Source organism: Bos indicus, chromosome 7, assembly GCF_029378745.1.
Source record: "Bos indicus isolate NIAB-ARS_2022 breed Sahiwal x Tharparkar chromosome 7, NIAB-ARS_B.indTharparkar_mat_pri_1.0, whole genome shotgun sequence".
Classification (NCBI taxonomy): domain Eukaryota; kingdom Metazoa; phylum Chordata; class Mammalia; order Artiodactyla; family Bovidae; genus Bos; species Bos indicus.
In genome coordinates this window covers 38077077-38099110 of record NC_091766.1, presented here as the reverse complement: position 1 = coordinate 38099110, position 22034 = coordinate 38077077, and the positions used below count along the sequence as shown (strand labels likewise).

Genomic DNA, 22034 nt, shown 5'->3' with positions numbered 1-22034 from the left:
GCCCAGGAGGCAGCTGGGTGTGCGGTTCCATCACCCAGGAGAACCGCGGCTGGGGATGGGGGAGTGGGAGTGATCTACACAGACACGGCGACTGAGGCCGTGGAGAGGGTGAGATCTGCGGAGAGGGCCCCGGGAGGGGGCGCTGGGAAACACCTGCATTTAGGGAGCAGGCTCCAGAAGCAGCTGCAGGGGGACGAGGAGGTCTGGGCCATGCAGGGTCACTGAAACTGAGGAAATAAAAGATGTCAGGGTGGGAGCGGGCAGTCACACCAGGCACCGTGGCTCTTTCTCAGATGTCCTAGGGGTTTCTGTGAGGTGCTGGGTGGAAAAGCCCCTGTCCGGATGTTTTTCCTCTGCTCTCTCTCCACTAGTTCCCCCAGCTCCCTGGGGCCTAGGGCCCAGCACACACAGGCTGGCTGGCTATGCAGATGAATGGACAGTAATACTGTGTCCTTGGGCAACAGACGGGAGACAGCCCTGGCCTCCATCTCAGTGCCAATCCCAGAGACTGGATCCTTACCAGTACTCTGTCCTCTTTCCTTGCTGGGCTGGCCCAGCTCTCACGGTGAGGCTGAGAGGCACTGGAGGAACGTCAAGGCTGTCCCACCCTCCTCCAGGAGGGACTCATGTTAGTCTTGCCTCCTAGAGCTCCCTGGGGGCAACCCAGGGGTGTTACCCACCTGTATTAGGGATCATCAGCCGGCCCCCGAGGAAGTTGAAGGTCCCATAGGCCATGTTGCTGGTGCCGCGGGGCAGGGAGCGGAAGTAGTTCTGGGTGGAGAGGCGGGAGACGAAGTCCTCCGCCTCCGAGGTGGGCGAGCTGTGGTGCAGCGTGTGGCGGCCACTGCCCAGTGGGCTGAGCAGGTGCCCGTTGGTGAGCTGGAACTTGGGGCTGGGCCCATCTTGCCGGGGACACAGACTGCCCTGGTAGGTGGTGGTGGTGGTGCTGAGGTCTGGCTGGATGGTGAGCAGATGGGGACTGTCTGCAAGGATCAAGGTGGACTCAGAGTGGCACAGGGGCTGGGGGGTGGTGGGGGCAGCCCAGTGTGGGCGACTCTTGGCGTGGAGGCCCCGGCATGAGTGCGGGGGGCGGGGGCACCCCACCTGCTTTGCTGGGCTTGATGCTGACGGGCTGGAAGCCTGAGGTGAGGATGGACGAGTCGGCCACGTCCGAGTCCAATCCCTCCTTCTTGCGGCAGTACACAAGAATGAGGACGAGCAGCAGCAAGAGGAGGCATACCGCCACAGCTATGAGGCCCACATAGAGGGCCACGTCCTCTGGGCCGGAAGCAGCTGTGGGAGAGAGTGCAGCCTTGAGAGGGGTAGAGGGCAGGAGGCCAGAAAGGAGAGGCGAGCAGTCTACACTGCAGGGGGATGGGGCCTCCGCTCCTTGGGCATCAGCGCCGGGGGTGGCAGCAAGCGGCATGAAATATCAGCGCGCATGCATTCCAGTCCTGCATCTGCCACCACCTCACTGTGTCACTCTGGGCAGGCGGCATGCCTCACCGGCTCAATTCATAGTGAAGCTGCTGCTGACAGAGAATGGAGGTGGGGAAGAGCCACTTTCCCGGCTAAACCGGTTCTTCTGGGGCCATGGGGCCAGGGGCAGCTGAGACTGAGGGTGAGCGCCTAGGATCCCTCAAGCAGGGAATCTGCTTTCTGGGGCAGGGGGTGGGGGTGGGGGATTCTGCCAATCTGATTCCGGGCCAACCCCTGGACCTGGAGCAGGGATGCTGGGCTCTTCTCTTCTGCCTGCTCCCCACCTCCCCCATCCCCTCCCCACCCTCCACCCCGCCACCCCGGCCTGGGGCAGGGCTAAGGAGAGAGTGATTGACTGCCCGGAGGAGGCGATATTGATTTTAGAAGGGTTTTGCATAATGAAAGAAATGTCCATCAGAAAGGAATTGACACAGATAATTAGGTTTTTAATTGAAAGAATGGGGGAGGGTGTGTTCTAGAGAAAAAAAATCCAACAGAGATCTTTAATTGTTAGTTATGGCCTTGTAATTAACAGGCCTCACAAGCCTGGTGTCCCCACAGGACTTGTATGTGCACTTGGGGGACGGGGCAGAGGTAAAACTGTAGGAGAGGATGGGAAGGGGTTTGGGAGACAATCCCAGAGGCTCGGTGTGCATGGTAAAACCACCGACGTATGCAAGTTTCAGGGCAGGTGTGGGAAGTATTGGGGTGTATGTGGGCACATGTTGGGTGTGTTAGGGATGGGGGTGTCCCCCAGAGGTCCTGAGCTTTGAATAGGAGGTGCAGCCTGTGGCAGGGGACTGACTCCCTGAGCCATCACTGCCCCAGGGCGGGCAGGGCCAATCCTGGCAAACTCAAGAGGGCTCCTGGGTGGAAAGGACTCACTGTGCACACAGAGGTCGCTGGTACAATTGCGGGTATCCAGGTCAGTGCCTTGGCACTCCTCACCTCCATTGCGGGGCGCGGGGTCTGAGCACTCACGGCTCCGCCAGTGGGTACAGTCGAGCCCACAGGCCGACCATTTGCTCCATGGGCTCCAGCTGCCATCCACTAGATATGAGACAGACACGGACAGAGAGGAGATGGCACGGTCAGCCCAGGGAGCTATAGCCCAGGCTGTCTGCCAGCGTGGCCCTGCTGGGCAGCCAGACCTGGTGCAACGCCAGGGCCAGGGCCAAGCCTGCCAGTCTGCAAGCCCTCTGGTGTCCAGCGGGCCTGGATGACGCATGCTAATGACAGGAGGCACAATGACGCTGGGCCTGTTTGGCTCTCCCACACCAGGGGCCGTCCTGGCCCTGGGGCAGTGAGGGCCCTCGGTCGCACGATGACCCCTTGATCCCAGGCGCGGGTGGCTCTACAGTACCAGGCTGGGCCCTGCCCCACATGGACTGTCCCTGTCCCGACAGTACCTCGGACTCTGTGACTCGGCCCCTCCGCTGAGGCTGAGTCTGCACACAGACTGAGCCCTGCCTCTGATCACACTGAACCCCATCCTGGCCTTGGACTGAACCTGGCCCTGCGTGTGGGTGGGTGGGATGGAGCCAATGGGGAGCAGGCTGGTGGGCACGATGGAGCCAGGGCACGGAGATGGCGTGGTGAAGAGCGATGCGGGAGGTGGCGGCCGCTGGTACCTGGGCACAGGGTGGCGCAGGCTGTTTTCTGGACATTCTGCCCCTCACAGAAGGCACCCCCGTTGAGAGGCGCCGGGTTGGTGCAGCTCCGGCTCCTTTTCTGCCAGCCGCGCCCACAGCTGGCGCTGCAGACAGACCACTCAGTCCACGTCGACCACCCACCGTTCACTGGCCGGACAGAGAAGGACTGGGTCAGGGAGCGGGGGCTTCCTTGGACATGCTGGCCCAGGGGCCAGAGCAGGACAGAGGGGCTGTGAGCTGGAAGTGGGCAGGCTGCAGCTGGGCTGAGAGAAAAGCCCTGGAGGGGAGGCCACGCTTCTGCCCTTCTGCCCCCTGGGGCCTGGCAGCGCTTGCTCCACAGCCCCTTTCCCGGTGGGCACTGCAGGCACTCAGGAGAGCCAACCCTAGCTGCAGCTCCCACATGCTCCTCCAACCCAAACCCCAGCCTTTTATGGGGTGACTCCCGCACCCTTCCTTCTGTCTCCTCCTGGGGGTGCCCGGGTCACTCTGCTTCCACCCTGGGGTCTGTCGCATTTTTAGACTTCCATCTTGTCCCTTCATCTCCTCCTGCACCATGTCCCCTGACCACAGGTAAGCCAAGGGATGGTCCAGCCACCAATAACACCTCTGTCCAGACAGGCCCTTCCACTCCTGAACAGCCACAGCCAGCCCTCTCCCCATCCTTCCCCATCAGGCCACAGCTCGGTCGGCCCGGTCCTGGCTCTTCAGGGAGCCAGCCACGTGTGGTTGCCACAAAGGCACCCCAGCGCCTTGCCTATGCCCGGAGCCCTTCCACCCTGCCAGCACCGGGGCCCACCATAGACGATGACAGCAGCGGAGGCGCTGCGGCGACGAGCCACGATGTTCTTGGCCACGCAGGTGTAGTTGGCCGTGTCAGCCAGGCGGGCCTGTCGCACCACCAGACTGTGCTCCCGCGTGATGTACACATTGGGGTCCATGGATGGGTCCACAAGGTCCTCGTTCCGGAGCCACTCCACCTGGGGGAGGGAGCCATGCCACTGCACCGCCTGACTGTGCTGGCCCTGCCTGGAGCGAGCGTGGCCCCTGGGTGGGGGGGATCAGCCTGGAGGGCTGGGCAGGGCAGGCTGAGACCTGGGAGCACTGCCCACCTGGAGTGGTACTGCCCACCTGGAGTGGCACTGCAGCCCCGCTCACCTCGGCTGGGGGGATGCCCTCCGGTGGGCGGCAGGGCAGCACGATGCCCTGCTCCAGCGACACCTCCTTGGCCAATGGTTCCTGCTCAAAGTTCTTCCGCAAATCTGGGGGCAGAACAGAAGCGTCTCCCTGGCTGAGTGCCTCACACTGGGTCAGCCTGGCTGACCCTGTCCGCTGGTCCTGCAGAGACCATGGCACAGGCCAGGAAGAAGCGTCCAGTGCCCGAGGGGAACGTAGTGGGTGGCTGGGCGGCATCTGTAAGCACTCCCTCCAGCTGTCAAGGCAGGACCTGAGGATTTCTTATGGGACCTCCTCCCGGGTGACACCCTGAGGCCCCTCCGCCCCGGACTCACAGGCAATGCGGATATAGGCCTTCTGACTCTTGGTGGTGCCCGAGGAGCTCCACGCCACGCACTGGCACCAGAACTCCTCCAGCCCGAACACCTTCTCCACCTGCTGCCTCGACACATTGATGCGGACCTCCATGGAGGGCAGTCCTGAGAGGGGAGGGGTGGGGAGCAAGGGCGTGTCTCGCGCATCGTCCTCATGGTCCAGTCCCCTGCAGGGTCCCAGCGCCACCACAGACACTCCCTCTGCTGAGCAGGGGAGCTGGCAGACACTGCGGGCAGTCCTCTGCCTGAAGAAGGGGCTCCCGGGGAAGTCCCTTTGTATCTCCTGAAAGTCAGGAGTGGGTACTTGGTCACCCAAGGCCTATCTCCCTGGAGTCAAAAAAGTCAGGAAGGGGGTTTCCTGCTATTTCAGAGACAAAGTCACAGAGGAACCTGGGGCAATGGAGGGTGACCTCTAAAGGACACCAGGCAGAAGGGGTGAGGCACACAGTCCAGCCCTGGGGGCCTTTGTGGGTAAAAACAAAAGGTAAGGAGGGATCTAGGGTTTCTCTGGTGACTCAGATGGTAAAGGATCTGCATGCAATGCTGGAGATCTGGGTTCGATTCCTGGGTCAGGAAGATCCTCTGGAGAAGGAAATGGCTACCCACTCCAGTTTTCTTGCCTGGAGAATGGGCAGAGGAGCCTGCTGCTGCTAAGTCTCTTCAGTCGTGCGACTCTGGGTGACCCCATAGACGGCAGCCCACTAGGCTTCCCTGTCCAGGAGTAGGTTGCCATTTCCTTCTCCAATGCATGAAAGTGAAAAGTAAAAGAAGTCGCTCAGTCGTGTCCGACTCTTCGAGACCCCATGGACTGCAGCCTACCAGGCTCCTCCGTCCAAGGGATATTCTAGGCAAGAGTACTGGAGTGGGGTGCCATTGCCTTCTCCAATTCATGGAGTCACAGAGAGTCGGACACGACTGAGTGACTAACACTTTCACTTTCACGGAGTTATCTGGCTGGCCTCCTGGGGTTAGTAGGTAGATCCTGATGTGTGATGATATAATAACAGCTATTAACAAGATAATGACAGTGATTATGTAGTATGATAATAGACCCCTGGGGCTTAGACTGTTTCCAGAGTGCTGGCTTATCTTCTCCAGTCTGCTCCCTTGGAGGTATTTGCTCCCATTCTGTGGATGAGGAAACAGAGGCTCATAGAGGCAGTGACTTGCCAGAGGTGCCCAGGGCTGCCTGCTGTGTGAGTCCAGAATGTGTTCAGGGTTCATGGGAGTGGGGGGGTGGGGTGCTAGGGGTGCCCTCGTACTGGGACAAACGCTGGTGATGGGGAGAGACAGCCCACAGAGGGGAAGCTGGCCTGTGATGGGTGTCTGGGACCTTCTTTATCCTGTATGGACTGGGCCCGAAGGATCCCTTCTCAAGGGTGGACACAGTACCCAGCCTCCACACACCTGCCACACCCAGAACCAGCTGTGGGATGTCTTGGGAGTGTCCAGGCCTCTGAGGACCCAGAAGGGAGGGGGGACCCCAGCCTTCCTCCAGTCCCCTGGCCCTTAGCTGAAACTAGTGTCCCCAGGAGTGAGAAAAGACTGTTTGTTTCCAATTCCTCCTCCTCCTGACCCCAATTTCCCTCGGGTCACTGGCTTATCAGAAAGAGGGAGAGAGGCTGGTGCTTCCATTGTTAACAGAGAAATTCAATTAGGGCTGCCTTGCAGGAGGAGCAGCAGCCCAGCTGAGCAGGCAAGCCAGGAGGCTGTTTTCTGTCTTAATTTCTCTAACGTGTCTTTCCCTGACCCTTGCCCAGACCCCTCCTCATGAGTCTCTCCAGCTCCCATACAGGTCCCAGATTTTTCTATCAGTCACCTTTGTCCCCTTACACCGTGAATTCTCACAGGAGATGGGTGGGTCACCTCTGGCTGAGGTCACTATCATTGGAGATCCCTCCATTCTGGGCACCGCCTGCCCCACACTAAGGCGATGGATGTGAACGTCCTTAGGGGTGGGGTGAGGGCTGAACTGAGAAAGGGTCCCTCACAGGGTCTGTGTATAGGACAGGGGCCCTGGGCACCAGCTATCTGTCAAGCATCTGAGAAGGAGCTGTGCACCTACTTGGGGGCAGAGACAGGGTCCTCCCTCTCAGCCTCGGGTTAGTGGTGGGAGACTTGCAGAACATTCTGAACCGGGTGCTTTTCCTCTCTTGGGTGGACAGGTCTATGGAAGCACTGCTCAGTCTCCCAGGGAGGTGGGGGGAGCTCACGCGCCACCCAGGCAGCTTAGCTCAGGGAGAACAGCACTAAATTTAAAGTGCTCCTATTTCTTCCTCCCTGTCTCCTCCCTCTTCTGTCCTGCCACCTCCTCCTCTCCTTCTTGCTGCCACAAATGAGGGCCAAGTTTGTCCACGAGCTCTAGATCCAGGCAGCGCCCTTGAGCCCCACAAGCTCTGGGGGTGGGGGAGACCCGAGCTGGCTGGGCCTTGAAGTGAGGGGCTGTGCCCTCCCAGCTGCAGGTTGCCGAGCAGCCGGGCTCCCAGGAGCAGTTTCTGGGCACGGCTGTGTCTGCACCTGCCTGGTAAATGGGAACAGATGCCAGCCTGGGGGAGGGCAGCAGGAAGGTGGGGGTCCCTGCTGGCTCAGGCCCGGGATCATGTCGGGTATGTGCAGGCATGTGAGGGCTTGGGTATGTGGGGAGGCCCTGGTATGTGCATGCTGAGTGTTTCTGGAAGGTGGAGGGGTGGGGGTGGGGGCCTCTGAGGCCAAGCGAGTGCGTAGGATACCTTCTTACCAAACTGCTTTTCATAATCAGTTGGTTTGTTTAACACACAATAAATTATATTATACTCCCAGACCAGAGTCCAGTACTTGGTAAATTTCCAACTTTTACACTATCAGTGGGTTTGGGTTTAAGAGTTTTCAGGCTTTGGTCCCTTCTCCCTGGTCCCTGGATGGGGAATGGGGGCAAGCAAAGGGGAGACCAGATACTCTCTCCTGGGGTGTCCACTCAGCCATCCCCACCCCCATGCAGGGCTCCAGATTTGGGCTGATCTCTGCCTCTGTCATGTCTGCCTGACCACAGCATGCCTGGGTCAGGGTATTGGGTTTGTGTGTACCATGGGTGCCACCCACTGCCTGGGCATCCATTTGTGGGTGAGGGAAACCTATCTCTTTGCCTCAGAGCACTCAGCGGCTTTGGGTTAAGAAGTCAATAAGATCAAAGAAAATTCAAGTGGGCTGGCCATGGGAGGCCTGAGGTTGGAGGCTCAGAGCAGGAGGGGACCCTGGTGGCCATGGGTGGGATGTATCTCTGTGAGCTCTGCTCTCCGCCTGGCTTGAAGGGAGCAAGGCCAGCAGAGCCTCACTGCTTTGCAGGCAAGAGCCTGGGTCTCGCCCAAGCTGTGGATACCAGACCTCATGATGGCAGGAGACAAGGAGGGGTATATGTGGGAAGCCTGGAAGGGCAGGTTGTGAGCAGTTGGGGGCTGGCCTGGAGACATCCCAAGAGGTTCCAGGACAGGCACTCAAGGCTGCAGGGAGACAGGCTATGGTGATTTCCTCTTCCTCGCCTGTTCCTTCCCCGGGGGACCTACCTCAGCAGCAGGAGGACTCTTGATGCTGCAAAGTGAGGCTGGGCCCTGGGCATGGGGCAGGAAGATAGGGAAGACCTGGAGCTGGGCTCTAATTGGGTATGAGAAATCTCACAGCTGCCCCCAGCAACGGAAACTGAGGCCCATGGGGGAAGGGGACCGACCTGCCAAAGAGGCCATGTACCCTATCCATTCCCTTCCCGAGGGTGGGAAGCAGATCTGGATCACTGGCACCAAGAGACTTGCGGGCTAAATTCTTAGCCCCTCACCCAGACCTGGCACATGGCAGGTACTCCGTTGACACCTGAGGACTGCAAGAAGGCTGCTGCCAGCAGCAGGTGTGTGTAAGGCCAGGACAAGGTAGGCTCAGGGACTTGGCTAGGGGCTCATGCTGAAGACCAGCCCCGCTGACCCTGCTAGGGTAGGATGGCATGTGACCTCTATGGACCAAAAGACCTGTTTGGAGTCCTGGATGAGTCAGAGCATCTGTAACACGACAGACTGGCTCTGAGGACTAAATCACACGCTGCCTAGACTCAGGGCTTGTCTGCTCACACCTGCATTCTTGTGCAAGCTTCCGTGTTCACCAGGGCAGGGCCCCATCCCCTGGCCTCCCTCTGCCCAACCCTACCTCCCACAGTGCAATGTGGCTGCAGCTTCCTTGTCCCGCTGACCACCCCCTCCACCCCCACTTCTGCTGCCCCAGGCCTGAGCTTCTGGCCAGCCTGCTGTGCCCTGCATTTGTCCTTTGACCTGCTAGGCATTCCAGGTGGTTTTAAGACTGGGGATGGATGGCAGCCCTCACTCCAGAAGTCCGTCCTGGGCTGCCTGGTTTCTTCTGCCTGGAGCATGGGCCACCGCCCTGGGCCTTGGTCTCCTGCCTACTCTTGGCATCACTGTGAGTTGTTCTGGGTGCCCTCTGCTGGCCCTATGACTCAGACCTCACTCAAGTAGCCAAATCCAGCACAGGGTCCGTGTGCTGTGTGTCTCAGGCTGGCTGAGCCTAGGTGGGAAGGGGCTCCGGGCTTAACCTGAGGACTCAGCATGTGTGGGCGGCTCCATGGAGCATCAAGGCGAAGTGAAGTCACTCAGTTGTGTCCAACTCTTTGCAACTCCATGGACTATAGCCCGCCAGGCTCCTCTGTCCATGGAATTCTCCAGGCAAGAATACTGGAGTGGGTAGCTGTTCCCTTCTCCAGGGGATCTTCCGGACCCAGAGATCGAACCCAGGTCTCCCGCATTGCAGACAGATTCTTTACTGTCTGAGCCACCAGGGAAGGGGGCCAGAAATGAGCTTAACTGGAGTCCAGTTAGTGAGGAGGAGAGGCTGTTGTCAGCTTCACTGGGCCTGTTCTCGGAGCACAGGTTCCCAAACAATGGCTTTCTGGCCCCATCCCCAGGGCTGGAGGAGGGAAATGAAGGGGCCCACAGAAGGAGCACTTCTTGGGTCTGCCTCTCCTGTCAGCCTTCCACATGGGCCCCGAGCGTCACCCACAGCACTGGTCATGTCACTCGGTAGCTTGAAATCCCACAGCACTGTGACCTCACTTCAGAGCTGAATGGGGGAGGCTCCTGGGTGGCCCCAGTGCCCCCGGCGCCCACTCCATCCCCTTCCCGCTGAGCCCTGACATGCCTATCTGCCTCCAGGCCTTTGTTGGCGCTGTATCCTTTCCTAGGTTGCCTGGGACACCCTTTCCCTCTTCTTGCCCTGACCAGGGTTACACGTCTCTGCCCCGAAGAGCCCACCCCGGGCAGCCCTAGCTCCCAGGACTCATAGAGAGGTCACTGTGCCGCCCACCGTCTCTGCGGGGTTGTATCTCCAGCTGGGGAGTGGTTGCTTAGGGAGTGAGTGCACCAACAAACCATCATGGAATTGAGGTCTGTGAGCTCTTCTGTCATCTGGGACCCACTCTTTCCAAGCCTTTCTCTGCTGGCACCACTCACCAGGCAACCAACCCCTCAGGTGGAGCGGCCAGGACCTGCCCCACCATCCACAGCTCCCTGGGATATTTTGGTGGTGAGGCCTCCCTTTTACCCACCAAGTGATGAAGTCTGGTGAAGGTAGGCCTCCCAGAGAAGGCCTTGGTGTGTACACAGGGGTCCTGCCCACACAGAGCTGGTTAGTTTCACCCTGGCCTCTGCTCTTTGGTGGGCAGCAGGGCCCCATCTCTGAGCCTCCACTGCCTCGGGGGCTGAGATGCCCCCCGCAAGCCCCCTCCCCCACCACGTCCCTCTTCCCTTGCCCCTTCCTGGCCTTACCGCTGCTCCCATCCGTGCTGCGCTCAATCACGTGGTCCACCTGGCGTACCCACTCCCCGTTGCACTTGAAGAAGATCTGCGTGGCGGGCGTGGCCTTGCACACCAGCAGCACCGGCTTGTTCTTGACTATGTACACATCCTCGGGCTCCACCAGGAAGTGGGGAAGCAGGTCTGGGTTGGAGCCGGGCACCGGGTTGGGCACCGGGTTGGCCACCGTGGCACTCTGCTGGGCACCTGTGGTAGGAGCAAACAGGGCCGGTGAGTCGGGGGGTGGGGTCTGCTGGACTTGGGGGCCCTCCTGGTGCCACCTGCCTGCTCAGGGGCCAGGGCCAGGCCACGAGGAGACACCTGTGGGGCCAGGCTCTGCCGCTTCCAGTCCAGTGACCTGGGCTGCTTAAATGGGCCCCTCACCAACCCTCAGTGTAAAACGGGAGGAGCAGCAGCCCTCCCCACCTCTCCAACCCACACCCACCCCCGACTTATGAAGACCTGTGGAGACCTGAAACGAGACAAAGGCAAAAATGCCAGCCTGTGGCGATTGTCAGGGCTCATTACTCCTCTGGTAGAAGTTCAGGGATCTGGGGAGGTGCCAGGGTAGAGCTGGAGGAGGCAGAGGGCCCCGGCAGCCAGGGCTTAGGGGTCAGGAGTCCCTTCCTCTGGTGCCGGGCTGCCTGGGGGGCTGCTTCTGGCTTGCTCCCCATTCCTGGCCCCTGCACTTAGTAGGAGCTGAGAAAATAGCACGTGAATGAAGCGGGGAGAGGCTGTGGCAGGTTTGGATGTGAAGGGGCGCTGGTGGCCGTGCGACAGGTGAGGCCCCTGTAGTGGGGAGGGGCGAATCTGGGTGAGCCTGGGCTGCTGGGTGGGTGGGTCTCAGGCAGGGTGGGAGCCAGGAAGGCGTGTCTGGGAGCCTGAGCCTAAAGTCTCACTCTTTAAGGAGAACTGAACATGGGTTTCCTTCTAATTTTAACTGAAAACCACAGCTATCCCACAAGTCATTTGTTGCTAATTACACAGGTAATTGGCTCTGAGGCTTTGGTGGAAGTAAAACCCTCAGCAGTCTGCTCCCACAACAGGACCCGGGGAGGGTGGGGTGGGGTCGGGGGCAGAGTAGCCTCGGCCTCCACACCCACCAGACAAGCCCCCTGACGGCCGGGCCTCTCTCTCGGGGTTGCAGTCACTTCCCCCAACATACACTCCCAACCAACAGGGGCCTCTGGGCATATGGAAGGAAATGCTTCAGAGACCCTGCTAGGGTGACCTTGGGTGAGTTACCCCTTCTGTGGAGGTCCTGACTGCCCAACGCAGGTCGGGAGGTGCCTCCCGCAGTGGCTTCCCAGCTCCACTACCCTCCTCACCTGCAGCCCAAAACCCGTGGAGGGCTTCTAATGGGTGGCCTGGCTCTTTGGGCCCAGGGGGCATCCACACTGCTTTTTCTCTCTTGCTGGAACAGGGACCCTCTCTTTCCGAGGAGGGATCCCCTCCACTCAAGACTGTGATTTTGGGGAGGGGATCTGTGCCTGGTCTGTAGGCATCAAGGGGGTGAGCTGGGAAAGTCTGCAGAGGCTGAGAAACCTGCTGTGACTGCAGGTAACCCCCACTCCCCCAACCCCAGGCTGTTTCTCTGCCTGCAAACTGGGGTTTGTGTGTGTGTTAGTCACTCAGTCATGTCCGACTCTGCAACCCCATGGACTATAGCCTACCAGACTCCTTTGTCCATGGGATTCTTCAGGCAAGAACACTAGAGTGGGTTGCCATACCTTCCTCTGGGGGATCTTCCTGACCCAGGGATCAAACCTGGATCTCCTGCACTGCAGACTGATTGTTTACTGTCGGAGCCACCAGCAAAGCAGGGTACGGTACCCAGTTCTTTGGGCTCGTGAGGGGGAAAAGGACAAAGGCACAGTGCTTGGTCGATGTCAGTTGCTATCCGCACCCAGAGCTTTTACACGACAGTGGCAAAGGGCTCCAGCTCCCTCCCAGCAATCTCTTCAGGGATGAGGGCTGACGAGGAAACTGAGGCACAGAGCTTGCCCCCAGTGTCTGCAGCAGTGGGCTCATCCACCTCTATCCCCAGCCTGTCCCCATGCCTTCGTGCACTTTGTGCTACACTGCAGTGAAGGCTAAGCCGCCTGAAACCACAGTTGCAGCTGGAAAGACACGCTCCTTTGGTCCTGCCCCCACCCACTCCTGAAAAACCTCCATGGGGCTTGGCCAGTCTGCAGGTGTGTTTTAGGGTGAGGGAGGTGGGGGATGCTGGCAAATGGGAGGAGCCCTCCAGATACTTTACAGATGTGGAGTCTGAGGCCTGAGGGAGAAGTCACTTACCCTGTCCCCCAGGTTCAGCCTTGGGCTCTGGGGGGCCACATCCTGACCCTTTGATGTAACATTCATTTGTCACTCAGCAGCCCTGACCCAGGCGGCAGGCTCAGCCAGGGTGAGGCTGAGTTGCGCTCTGGTTTCCCAAGGTCTGGAGGGTGAATAGGACGAGGGACCCCGAGGAGGGGTGCTGTGGGTCAGGAGCCTCTCTAGATGCCTACTGGGGAAGCCAGAGTATCTCTGCAGACCCCCAGGCCACACAGAGCAGAGCCCATGGAGGTGGGGGGCAGGGACCACAGGCTCCAGAAGAGACCTGAGCAGCAGCTTCTGGGCCTGCCCATGCCCCGCCTTGCACAGGCTCGATGTGATGGCCCAGGTCTGCCTACTGGCTCAGAGCTGGGTGGGCAAGGGTCCTGGCTGGGGAAGGCGCATGGCCCCCCAGCTTCCCTATCGATCACTGCACCAAGCACTACTCACGTCAGCCGCCCGCTGAACCCAGCACAATCCCTCATGTCTGCATTTAACTGCTAATGAAAAATAAATGTACTGTGACCAATAAGGGACATAGCTCACTTCTCCCGGGCCTCTGCCACGCCATGTGGGCACGGTCTCCCCTCCCCACCCCCTGGTGGGGCATTTATTAGGTGGACCCAGGGGCCCCCTCTAGGCTGCATTATGCCCTCTGGCAAGGACACTGTAAGGCCATGGGTGGGGTTAAATTCAGCCCTCTTGGGGCTGCTGGAAGCTTCCTGGGTGGTCAGAGCTGGTTTCCCCTCTGTGTGGCCCCAGAGTGCACTACGTGACCTCCACCCTTGTGGTCAGCACTTGTGATCTGCCTTCCCCCCTCACCGTCCCAGTTAGGTCTCTCTCCTGGACTAAAGCCGGGTAAGAGCCTTGGGTCTCTCCCTCTCCACATTGCAGGCCACCAGCATGAGTGATCTTTGCCTTTGACATGAAACCCTGTATTTGCTCAGGGTCATATGCTATATGATGCCTTCAAAAGGGCATGGCTTCACGTGCCAGCCTGGATGGGAGCAGAGTTTGGGGGAGAATGGCTACATGTATATGTGCGGCTGAGTCCCTTCACTGTTCACCTGAAACCATCACAACATTGTTAACCGGCTATACCCCAGAATAAAATGTATGTTTTGGTGTTAAAAAATAAACAAAAAAAGACATGACTCCACTCCCTACTGCAGCCTTCCTCCTTTGCTGGCACTCTCCTACCTTTTCCTCAGGGCCAATTCAATTCACTTCTTCTGAAAGAGGACTCCCCGACCTGGCCGACTTCCCTGCTTCGCCTCTAGGACCCATCCTCACTGGAGCTGTTATCCCAGGAGAAGCAAGTGTATGGCCGAGGCCTCTGTCCCCACTCCCAGCCTGTCCTTCTCTGGTCCCTGCCGCCCAGCTCAGCCTGCCTACTGCCAGGGAGGGCGAGTGGGGATTAGGATTTGGGTACCCACTCCTGCTCCCTTCTGGCTGTGAGCATGGGAGGAAGGCTTTCCCAATGCAGATGCTGGGGCTGTGGGACAGCAGGCAGGGGCAGGGCCCACCAGCCTCACCCTGCAGCTCTCCAGGAACTCCACCTGCCACACCCTGGCCAGGCCTCTCCTATTTGCCCAACCACCCTCTCAGAGTTCAGTTGGAAGACTTCTTTTACTAGTGGATTCCTGATGGGCTCTTGGTTGCTGAGAACTGCAAATGGGGCTTTACCAATGATCAGGCCTTGAAGTAGGAACCCGGCTTCCAGTGAGCCCTGGGGCTGGCCGGCTGGCCCCCACGCAACTCAGGAGGGCTACCTGTCATTGGCCCAGGCAAGACCTGGGCTCCTGTCTGAGCGAGTTCACGGTCCAGTGGAGGAGGCAGCATGCCCAGTCCTGAATGTGGCACCTACCCTGGTGTGAGGCTCAGGGGACAGTGTGGTCACAGGAGCAAGTCGATGAAGAGTATGGAGCCAAGAAGGCATCCTGGAGGAGGTGGCTTTTTGGCTGTGACTTGATGTCTGGGTGGGGGAGTTCCCAGATGGACCTCATAGGGCCGGCCCACTATGGCCCATTCCACTGAAGGCCTCCCCATCCAACCCTCTACAGCCATCCTGCCTCCCACCACACATTCCTCAGGGGGGAGATCTCTGCATTGCCCTGCACACAGCACCCCAGAGGCTTCCCACTGCCCTCCCAACAAACTCCAAGGACATACGCCTGTCCCCTCTCTGACTCACCTCCTACTAGTCTTCCCTGCACTCCCTCTGCTCTGGCCATGCTGCCGGGCTCCCGGTCCTCACACAAGCCCAGCTGTGTCTTGCCTGACAGTTCCTGCTGTCTCCTTCTCCTAAAATCCTTCTCCTCCTGGCCCGGGCACTCTGGGCTCTGCTCAGACCTTCACAGAGGAACTGCCCCAAGTGCTCTTCCCTCGGTGCCCTTACACCCACACTTTCTGAATTAGCACCCCTATAACCTGCTTCTTTGGGATTGTCTTGATCACTGCCTCCTGTACAGTGTTACAAACTTCCATCCATAGTTTTTCAGGCACTCTGTCTACCAGATCTAATCCCGTTAATCTATTCATCACCTCCACTGCATAATCATAAGGGATTTAAGTTGTACCTGAATGGCCAAGTGGATATCTCTACTTTCTTTAATTTAAGTCTGAATTTTACAAAAAGATGTTCATGATCTGAGCCACAGTCAGCCCCAGGTCTTGTTTTTGTTGACTGTATAGAATTTCTCCATCTTTGGCTGCAAAGAACATAGTCAGTCTGATTTTGGTACTGACCATCTGGTGATGTCCATGTGTAGAGCCATTTCTTGGGTTTTGGAAAAGAGTGTTTGCTATGACCAATGTGTTCTTTTAACGTTGTATAGGAGGCAGTGACCAAAAACATCCCAAAGAAAACAAAATGCAAGAAGGTAAAGTGGTGTCTCAGGAAGTTTTATAAATAGGTGAGGAAAGAAGAGAAGTGAAAGGCAAGGGAGAAAGGCAAAGATGTACCCATCTGAATGCAGAGTTGCAAAGAATAGCAAGGAGAGATAAGAAGGCCTTTCACATGAACAATGCAAAGAAATAGAGGAAAACAATAGAATGGGAAAGACTAGAGATCTCTTTAAGAAAATTGGAGATATCAAGGGAACATTTCACGCAAAGATGGGCATGATAAAGGACAAAAACAGTGAAGACCTAAAAAAAGCAGAAGAGATTAACAAGAGGTGACAAGAATACACAGAAGAACTATATCAGGAAAAGGTCTTAAAGACCTCATAACCACAGTGGTGTGGTCATTCACCCAGAGCCAGACATCCTGGAGTGTGAAGTCAAGTAGGCCTTAGGAAGCATCACTGTGAACAAAGCTAGTGGAGCTGATGGAACTCCAGTTGAGCTACTTAAGCTCCTAAAAGATGATGCTGTTAAAGTGCTGCACTACATATGTCAGTAAATTTGGAAAACTCAGCAGTGGCCACAGGACTGAGGTCAGTTTTCATGACAATCCCAAAGAAGGGCAATCCCAAAACTGTTCGAACTACCACACGGTTGTGCTCATTTCACATACTAACAAGGTTATGCTCAAAATCCTTCAATTTAGGCTTCAACAGTATATGAACCGAGAACTTCCAGATGTTCTCGGACTTAGAAAAGGCAGAGGAACCAGAGATCAAATTGTCAACATTCATTGGATCATGGAGAAAGGATGGAAATTCCAGAAAAACATCTATTTCTGCTTCATTGACTATGTTAGAGCCTTTGACTATGTGAATCCCAACAAACTGTGGAAAATTCTGAAACAGATGGGAGGACCAGACCACCTTACCTGTCTCCCAAGAAACCTGTATGCAGGTCAAGAAGTAACTGTTAGAACTGGACATGGAACAATGGACTGGTTCCAAATTGGGAAAGGAGTATGACAAGGCTGTGTACTGTCACCCTGATTATTTAACTTATATGCAGAGTTCGTGCATGGTACATCATGCAAAATGCCAGGCTGGATGAATCACAAGCTGAAATCAAGATTGCTGGGAGAAATATGAATAACCTCAGATATGTAGATCACACCACCTAATGGCAGAAAGAGAAGAGGAACTAAAGTCTGTTGATGAGGGTGAAAGAGGAGAGTGAAAAAGGTGGCTTGAAACTCAACATTCAAAAAACTAAGATCATGGCATCTGGTCCCATCACTTTATGACAGATAGATGGGGAAAGAATGGAAACAGTGACAGACTTTATTTTCTTGGGCTCCAAAATCACTGGGGATGGTGACTGCAGCCATGAAATTAAAAGATGCTTGCTCCTTGGAAAGCTGTGACAAACCTAAATAGTGTATTAATAAGAGACAACACTTTGCCGACAAAGAGCCATCTAGTCAAAGCTATGGTTTTTCAGTAGTCATGTATGAATGTGAGAGTTGGACCATAAAGAAGGCTGACTGCCAAGGAATTGACGCTTTCGAAATGTGGTTCTGGAGAAGACTCTTGAGAGTCCCTTGGACTGCAAGGAGATCAAACTAGTGAATCCTAAAAGAAATCAACCTTGAATATTCATTGGAAGGACTGATGCTGAAGTTGAAGCTCCAGTACTTTGGCTACCTGATACAAAGAGCCGACTCATTGAAAAAGACCCTGATGCCAGGAAAGATTGAAAGCAGAAGGAGAAGGGGACGACAGAGGATGAGATGGCTGGATGGCATCACCGACTCAATGGACATGAGTTTGAGTGAACTCCAGGAGTTGGTGATGGACAGGGAGGCCTGGTGTGCTGCAGACCATGGGGTCGCAAAGAGTCAGACACGACTGAGTGACTGAACTGACTCAGTGGACATAAACTTGAGCAAACTTGGAGATAGTGAAGGACAGAGGAGCCTTGCATGCTGTAGTCCATGGGGTTGCAGAGTCAGACATTGACTTAAGAGATTGAACAATTACCTGCTTCAGAACCCTCAGCAACTTACAGAATCCTTTATTTCTGGAGTGTTTGTTGAGTGACTGAATGACTGCCCCCCTTTTCCCCCTTGAACTTCAGATTTGCCTAAGGATGGCCCCCTTAACTCTTGTTCTGCAGGGAGACCCAGAGAGAGCTCAGAGTGGCCCACAGGCAGAGATGTGGGTAGGGAGATGGCTCTGCACTCCAACCTGCCCCCGCCACACCCCAACATCCTGCTGCTCTGACGCTGAGCCTCCCTTTTCTCACCAGCAGCCTGGGATGATAAGACCTACTCGTGTAACTCTGAGGCCCAGGGTGTGTGTGAAAGTGCTTTCAAGTGTTTTATTTTTAAAAGCACCACGAAACTATGAGGTGTGATTAATCAAGCTATTAATGAACTCGTATTTACTGAGCAAGGACTCAGTCCCACGGAGCAGGGTGGGAGGGCTGGGGGCAGGGTGTCATCTGGCCTCACTCAGCTGGGAGCTGTGGATGGTCCAGTCTTGGTCCACAACTTGCTCCTGTTTAACCTCCCAACAGCCAGGCCTGCGTCAATGGTGAGGGGGAGGGGCAGCAAGCCCCTGCTTTTGCCACTTCCCTGAGAAATGTCCTGGGTGTGGAGATGGGTGGAGGAAGGAGAGGGGGCTAGGGGCCTGGCAGCCTCTGTCTTTCTCTTCCTGGCTGTCCACCCAGCACTGTACCCCCCTCCCCCACCCCAACTGTGCTCCCAGTCTCTCTAGCCTGGAGATATGCATTTGGTAGGTCCGCTGGGGGCCTGGCTGTCCTGCTCCACAGGCCCGGGTGGGGAGAGGAGAGTCCACAGGATGGTGCGCCACACACTTTGCCTGGCATTCAAGGCTCTACTGGCCCAGGGCCTGAGCTGCCACCTGGCCTCGCCTCCAGGGCCTCTCTTCAAGTGTGTAGGTTGGCATCTTGACCCTTTGCAGTTGTGCAAAGTGTTAGTTGCTCAGTCATGTCTGACTCTTTGGAACCGCATGGACTGTAGCCTGCCAGGCTTCTCTGTCCATGGAATTCTCCAGGCAAGAATACTAGAGTGGGGAGCTGTTCCCATCTCCAGGGGAATCTTCCCAATGCAGGCACATATCCTGGCTGGGGCCTTGTCTCCCTCCCCTGTCCGGCTGATAGTGTCTGATTTTCTGCAGGGAATGCCTGGCTCTCCCCCAACTCCATCCATATGGCCATTCGGTCTGGGTGGGCTGACATCACCTCTGGTCCCAGAGGTAGGTATGTGGCACCAACTGGTGCCCAGATGGGCAGGTCACCCCACTGCAAAAGCTGGGACTTTGGGATTTGGTTTGGGATGCTGGGAAGAGAGAATCTCTCTGCTGGACCAGTCCCGCTGGTCCTGCCGGCCATAGGAGGCCAAGTGAATGGGAGGCTGTCCATGGGTCTGAAGCAGAGGCTTGGAGAATGGAGGGAAGAAAGGAGATCGACTCCTCACTCTGTGGGAAGCCTGGGGTCTCAAGAAGCCGGAAGGCAGAGCCTGGATTCCTTTCTCTGCCTGAGGCCAGTTGGAGTGAGGATCCTTTCATTGCTTTGATCCAGTCCCCACCTGCTCTCTGCCTGGGTGACTTCTACTTGTCCTTCTAGATCTGCTCAAATACCCCCTCCTCCAGGAAGCCTTCCCTGACCCCTAGACAGAGCTGGCCGCACCTCCCCCGGGCTCCCACAGGCCCTGGTTGAACTCACCTTGGTACCTCCCACACCATGTGGTCACCCTTTATGAATCTGTCTCCCTACTCAGACTGTAGGTGCCTTGAGGGCAGGGACTGAATGGTGACATTGCCCTAACCCTTAAGCATCCCCCAGAGCCTGGCCAGGGACCGGCACACACCAAGTGTCCAGTGAGCGCTTGTTAAATGAATGTTGACTATGATTCCCTTGACAGGGAGCACAGCCCAGAAAGGAGGGCTGAAAGAGGGGGACACGCACTCAGCTTTGTCTGGAAGCTAGCTCTGCTTACTTTCCAAACAGTCAATTCTAGAACCCCCCTGTGGTGGACTGTGGGGAGGTGGGCCAGGGGACAGCGGAGAAGCTGTAGTTCAGGGTCCAGAGGAGACAGAGGGGCGGGAGCCATGGCCACAGTGGTGGGGAGCGTGCGGAGGGGGTGCAGACACACACGGGAACAGGGATTTGTGCTCTCCTGCCCATCTGCACCCCTGCAGCCAGGGACGCCCTGGCGAGTTATTATTTTTTTAAATGTGGGCAATTTTATGATGAGGGAGCTTCACTCAGAGGCTCTGATAAGCAGGGGTGAAGTTAGCATTTGCTGTTGAAGAAACACACACAGCGGCGGGGTGGAGGGATGGTGGGTGGGAGGCCATGAAGAGACAGATCTGGGGGCTTCATGAAGGACTCTGAGCTTCCAGGTGGCAACTCAGAGCCTTGGACCTGCCTGGAGGTGACGATGGAGTGCCATGAGGCCAAGCAAGGTGGGGCCACGCCCTGGTATTTTTTTAAATCCAACATGCAAAAACCTTGCTCTGTACACCAGCTGCTTCCAGGGCTCACTGCCTGCTGCAGACCCCTGTGCCGTCCCCTGCTTCTTGAGCTTCGGTTTCCTCATTTGGGGCAAATAGTGCTGACCTGGCCCCAGGACAAGGTGGGTCAGGAACACCACCCCTGGGGCCTCCGGGCGTGCCCCAGGGCTGTTCTTCTTTCCCTTCCCGGCCCTGTGGTCTTTCCTTCAATCTTCTGTCTCCCTGGCTGTGGCTCCAAACATCACAGGACTTCCCGGATGGCAGGGACGGTCCTGAGCTCAGGCTCTTCTGCCCCGGCGTGTGGTCAGTGAACGAGGGGACGCACGACTGCAGGCCCTCTTGTCAGAGAGCATGCCGGAGGTGGCAGACTGGAGCGACAGCCCCTCGCCGTGTCCCTCAGAAGGAAGGGCTGATCCCCTAACCCTTGCTCTCACATATGTGTGAGTGGCACTGTGGTTTCTATGGTAATGCATGTGTGAAAGTGTCACAGAGACAGCAGCCACCTTGCCAAGACTGGAGGAAAGTCACTCAGCTTCCCAGCGGGCTCCAGGGGCCTGGTCACAAGGACTGACACAAGCATCATGGGGAGGACAGGCAGACAGGCTGAACTGCAAAGAACAAGGCAGTTGGGGCTAGGCATGGTGCCATGTCATGGCTCAGAGGACAGTCACCCCACGTGGGGTGGGTGACTGGATCATTCTGCCCACCAGCTGTCGCGGACCAGGCTTGAACCTCTGGCAGCTGCCCTCAGGTGCCTTCCAGCCCCTCCTTGTTTCATAGACAAGAAACGTGAAGCTCAGGACTTGTCTAAGGTCACATAGCCACAGAAGGAGGGCCTGCTCTTCACACCCACTGACCCAGGCCAGGCCTAGGGAAAGAGTTATGGACCTTTCTTGGAGCCAGACCTGGCCCCCCCATCACACCACCCCTTGCTCAGTTGGCTGACACACTGACCCTTCTCTGCTTCCTAAACCCTCCAAGCTCACCCCTCCCCAGGGCCTTTGCATAGCTCTTTCCTCTGCCTGCAACACGCTGCCCCCTGCTCTACCACAGGGCCTCCTCTAATCCCTCAGGTCTCATCTTCAACTTTACTTCCTCTAGGAGGCCATCCTTGACTGCTGCATCTGAGGTGGTTGTTTTTCAGCCACTCAGTCGCGTCCGACTCTTTGCAACCCCATGGACTGCAGCATACCAGGCTTCCCCGTCCATCACCAACATCCAGAATTTACTCAAACTGATGTCCATTGAGTTGGTGATGCTATCCAACTATTTCATCCTCTGTCATTCCCTTCTCTTTCTGCCTTCAATCTTTCCCAGCATCTGGGTCTTTTCTAATGAGTTGGCTCTTTGCATCAGGTGGCCAAAGTATTGGAGCTTCAGCTTCAGCATCAATCCTTCCAATGAATATTCAGGGTTGGTTTCTTTTAGGATTCACTAGTTTGATCTCCTTGTAGTCCAAGGGACTCTCAAGAGTCTTATCCAGCACCACAACTCAAAAGCATCAATTCCTTTGGCATTAAGCCTTCTTTATGGTCCAACTTTCACATCCAAACATGACTGCTGGAAAAACAGAGCTTTGACTAGACAGACCTTTGTCGGCAAAGTGATGTTTCTGCTTTTAAATATGCTGTATAGGTTTGTCACAGCTTTCCTTCCAAGGGACAAGCGTCTTTTAATTTCATGTCTGTGGTAGGCCCTTTGTTATTTTTGGCTGCACCATGCAGCTTGAAGACTCTTAGTTCCCTGATCAGGGATTGAACCCACACCTCCTGTAATGGAAGTGTGGCGTATTAACCACTGGATCGCCAGGGAAGTCCTTCAGGTAGGCCCTCT

At 56.6% G+C, this 22034-nt stretch overlaps 1 protein-coding gene across 2 annotated transcripts in view; it reads right to left on the bottom strand.

Annotated features, from left to right (window-relative positions):
• Window positions 1–22034, bottom strand: part of UNC5A (unc-5 netrin receptor A) — a 64413-nt gene that overhangs the window by 5205 nt on the left and 37174 nt on the right. Inside the window, exons 2-9 of one of the 2 annotated variants that reach the window (XM_070793303.1) lie at window positions 10474–10707; window positions 4640–4783; window positions 4287–4390; window positions 3928–4108; window positions 3111–3278; window positions 2365–2529; window positions 1105–1293; window positions 681–983 (exon numbers count right to left, since the gene is read on the bottom strand). In XM_070793303.1, the coding sequence (XP_070649404.1) occupies window positions 681–983; window positions 1105–1293; window positions 2365–2529; window positions 3111–3278; window positions 3928–4108; window positions 4287–4390; window positions 4640–4783; window positions 10474–10707 (1488 nt within the window). The remainder of the gene's footprint in view (window positions 1–680; window positions 984–1104; window positions 1294–2364; window positions 2530–3110; window positions 3279–3927; window positions 4109–4286; window positions 4391–4639; window positions 4784–10473; window positions 10708–22034) is intronic. The other variant, XM_070793304.1, reaches the window with a different exon arrangement.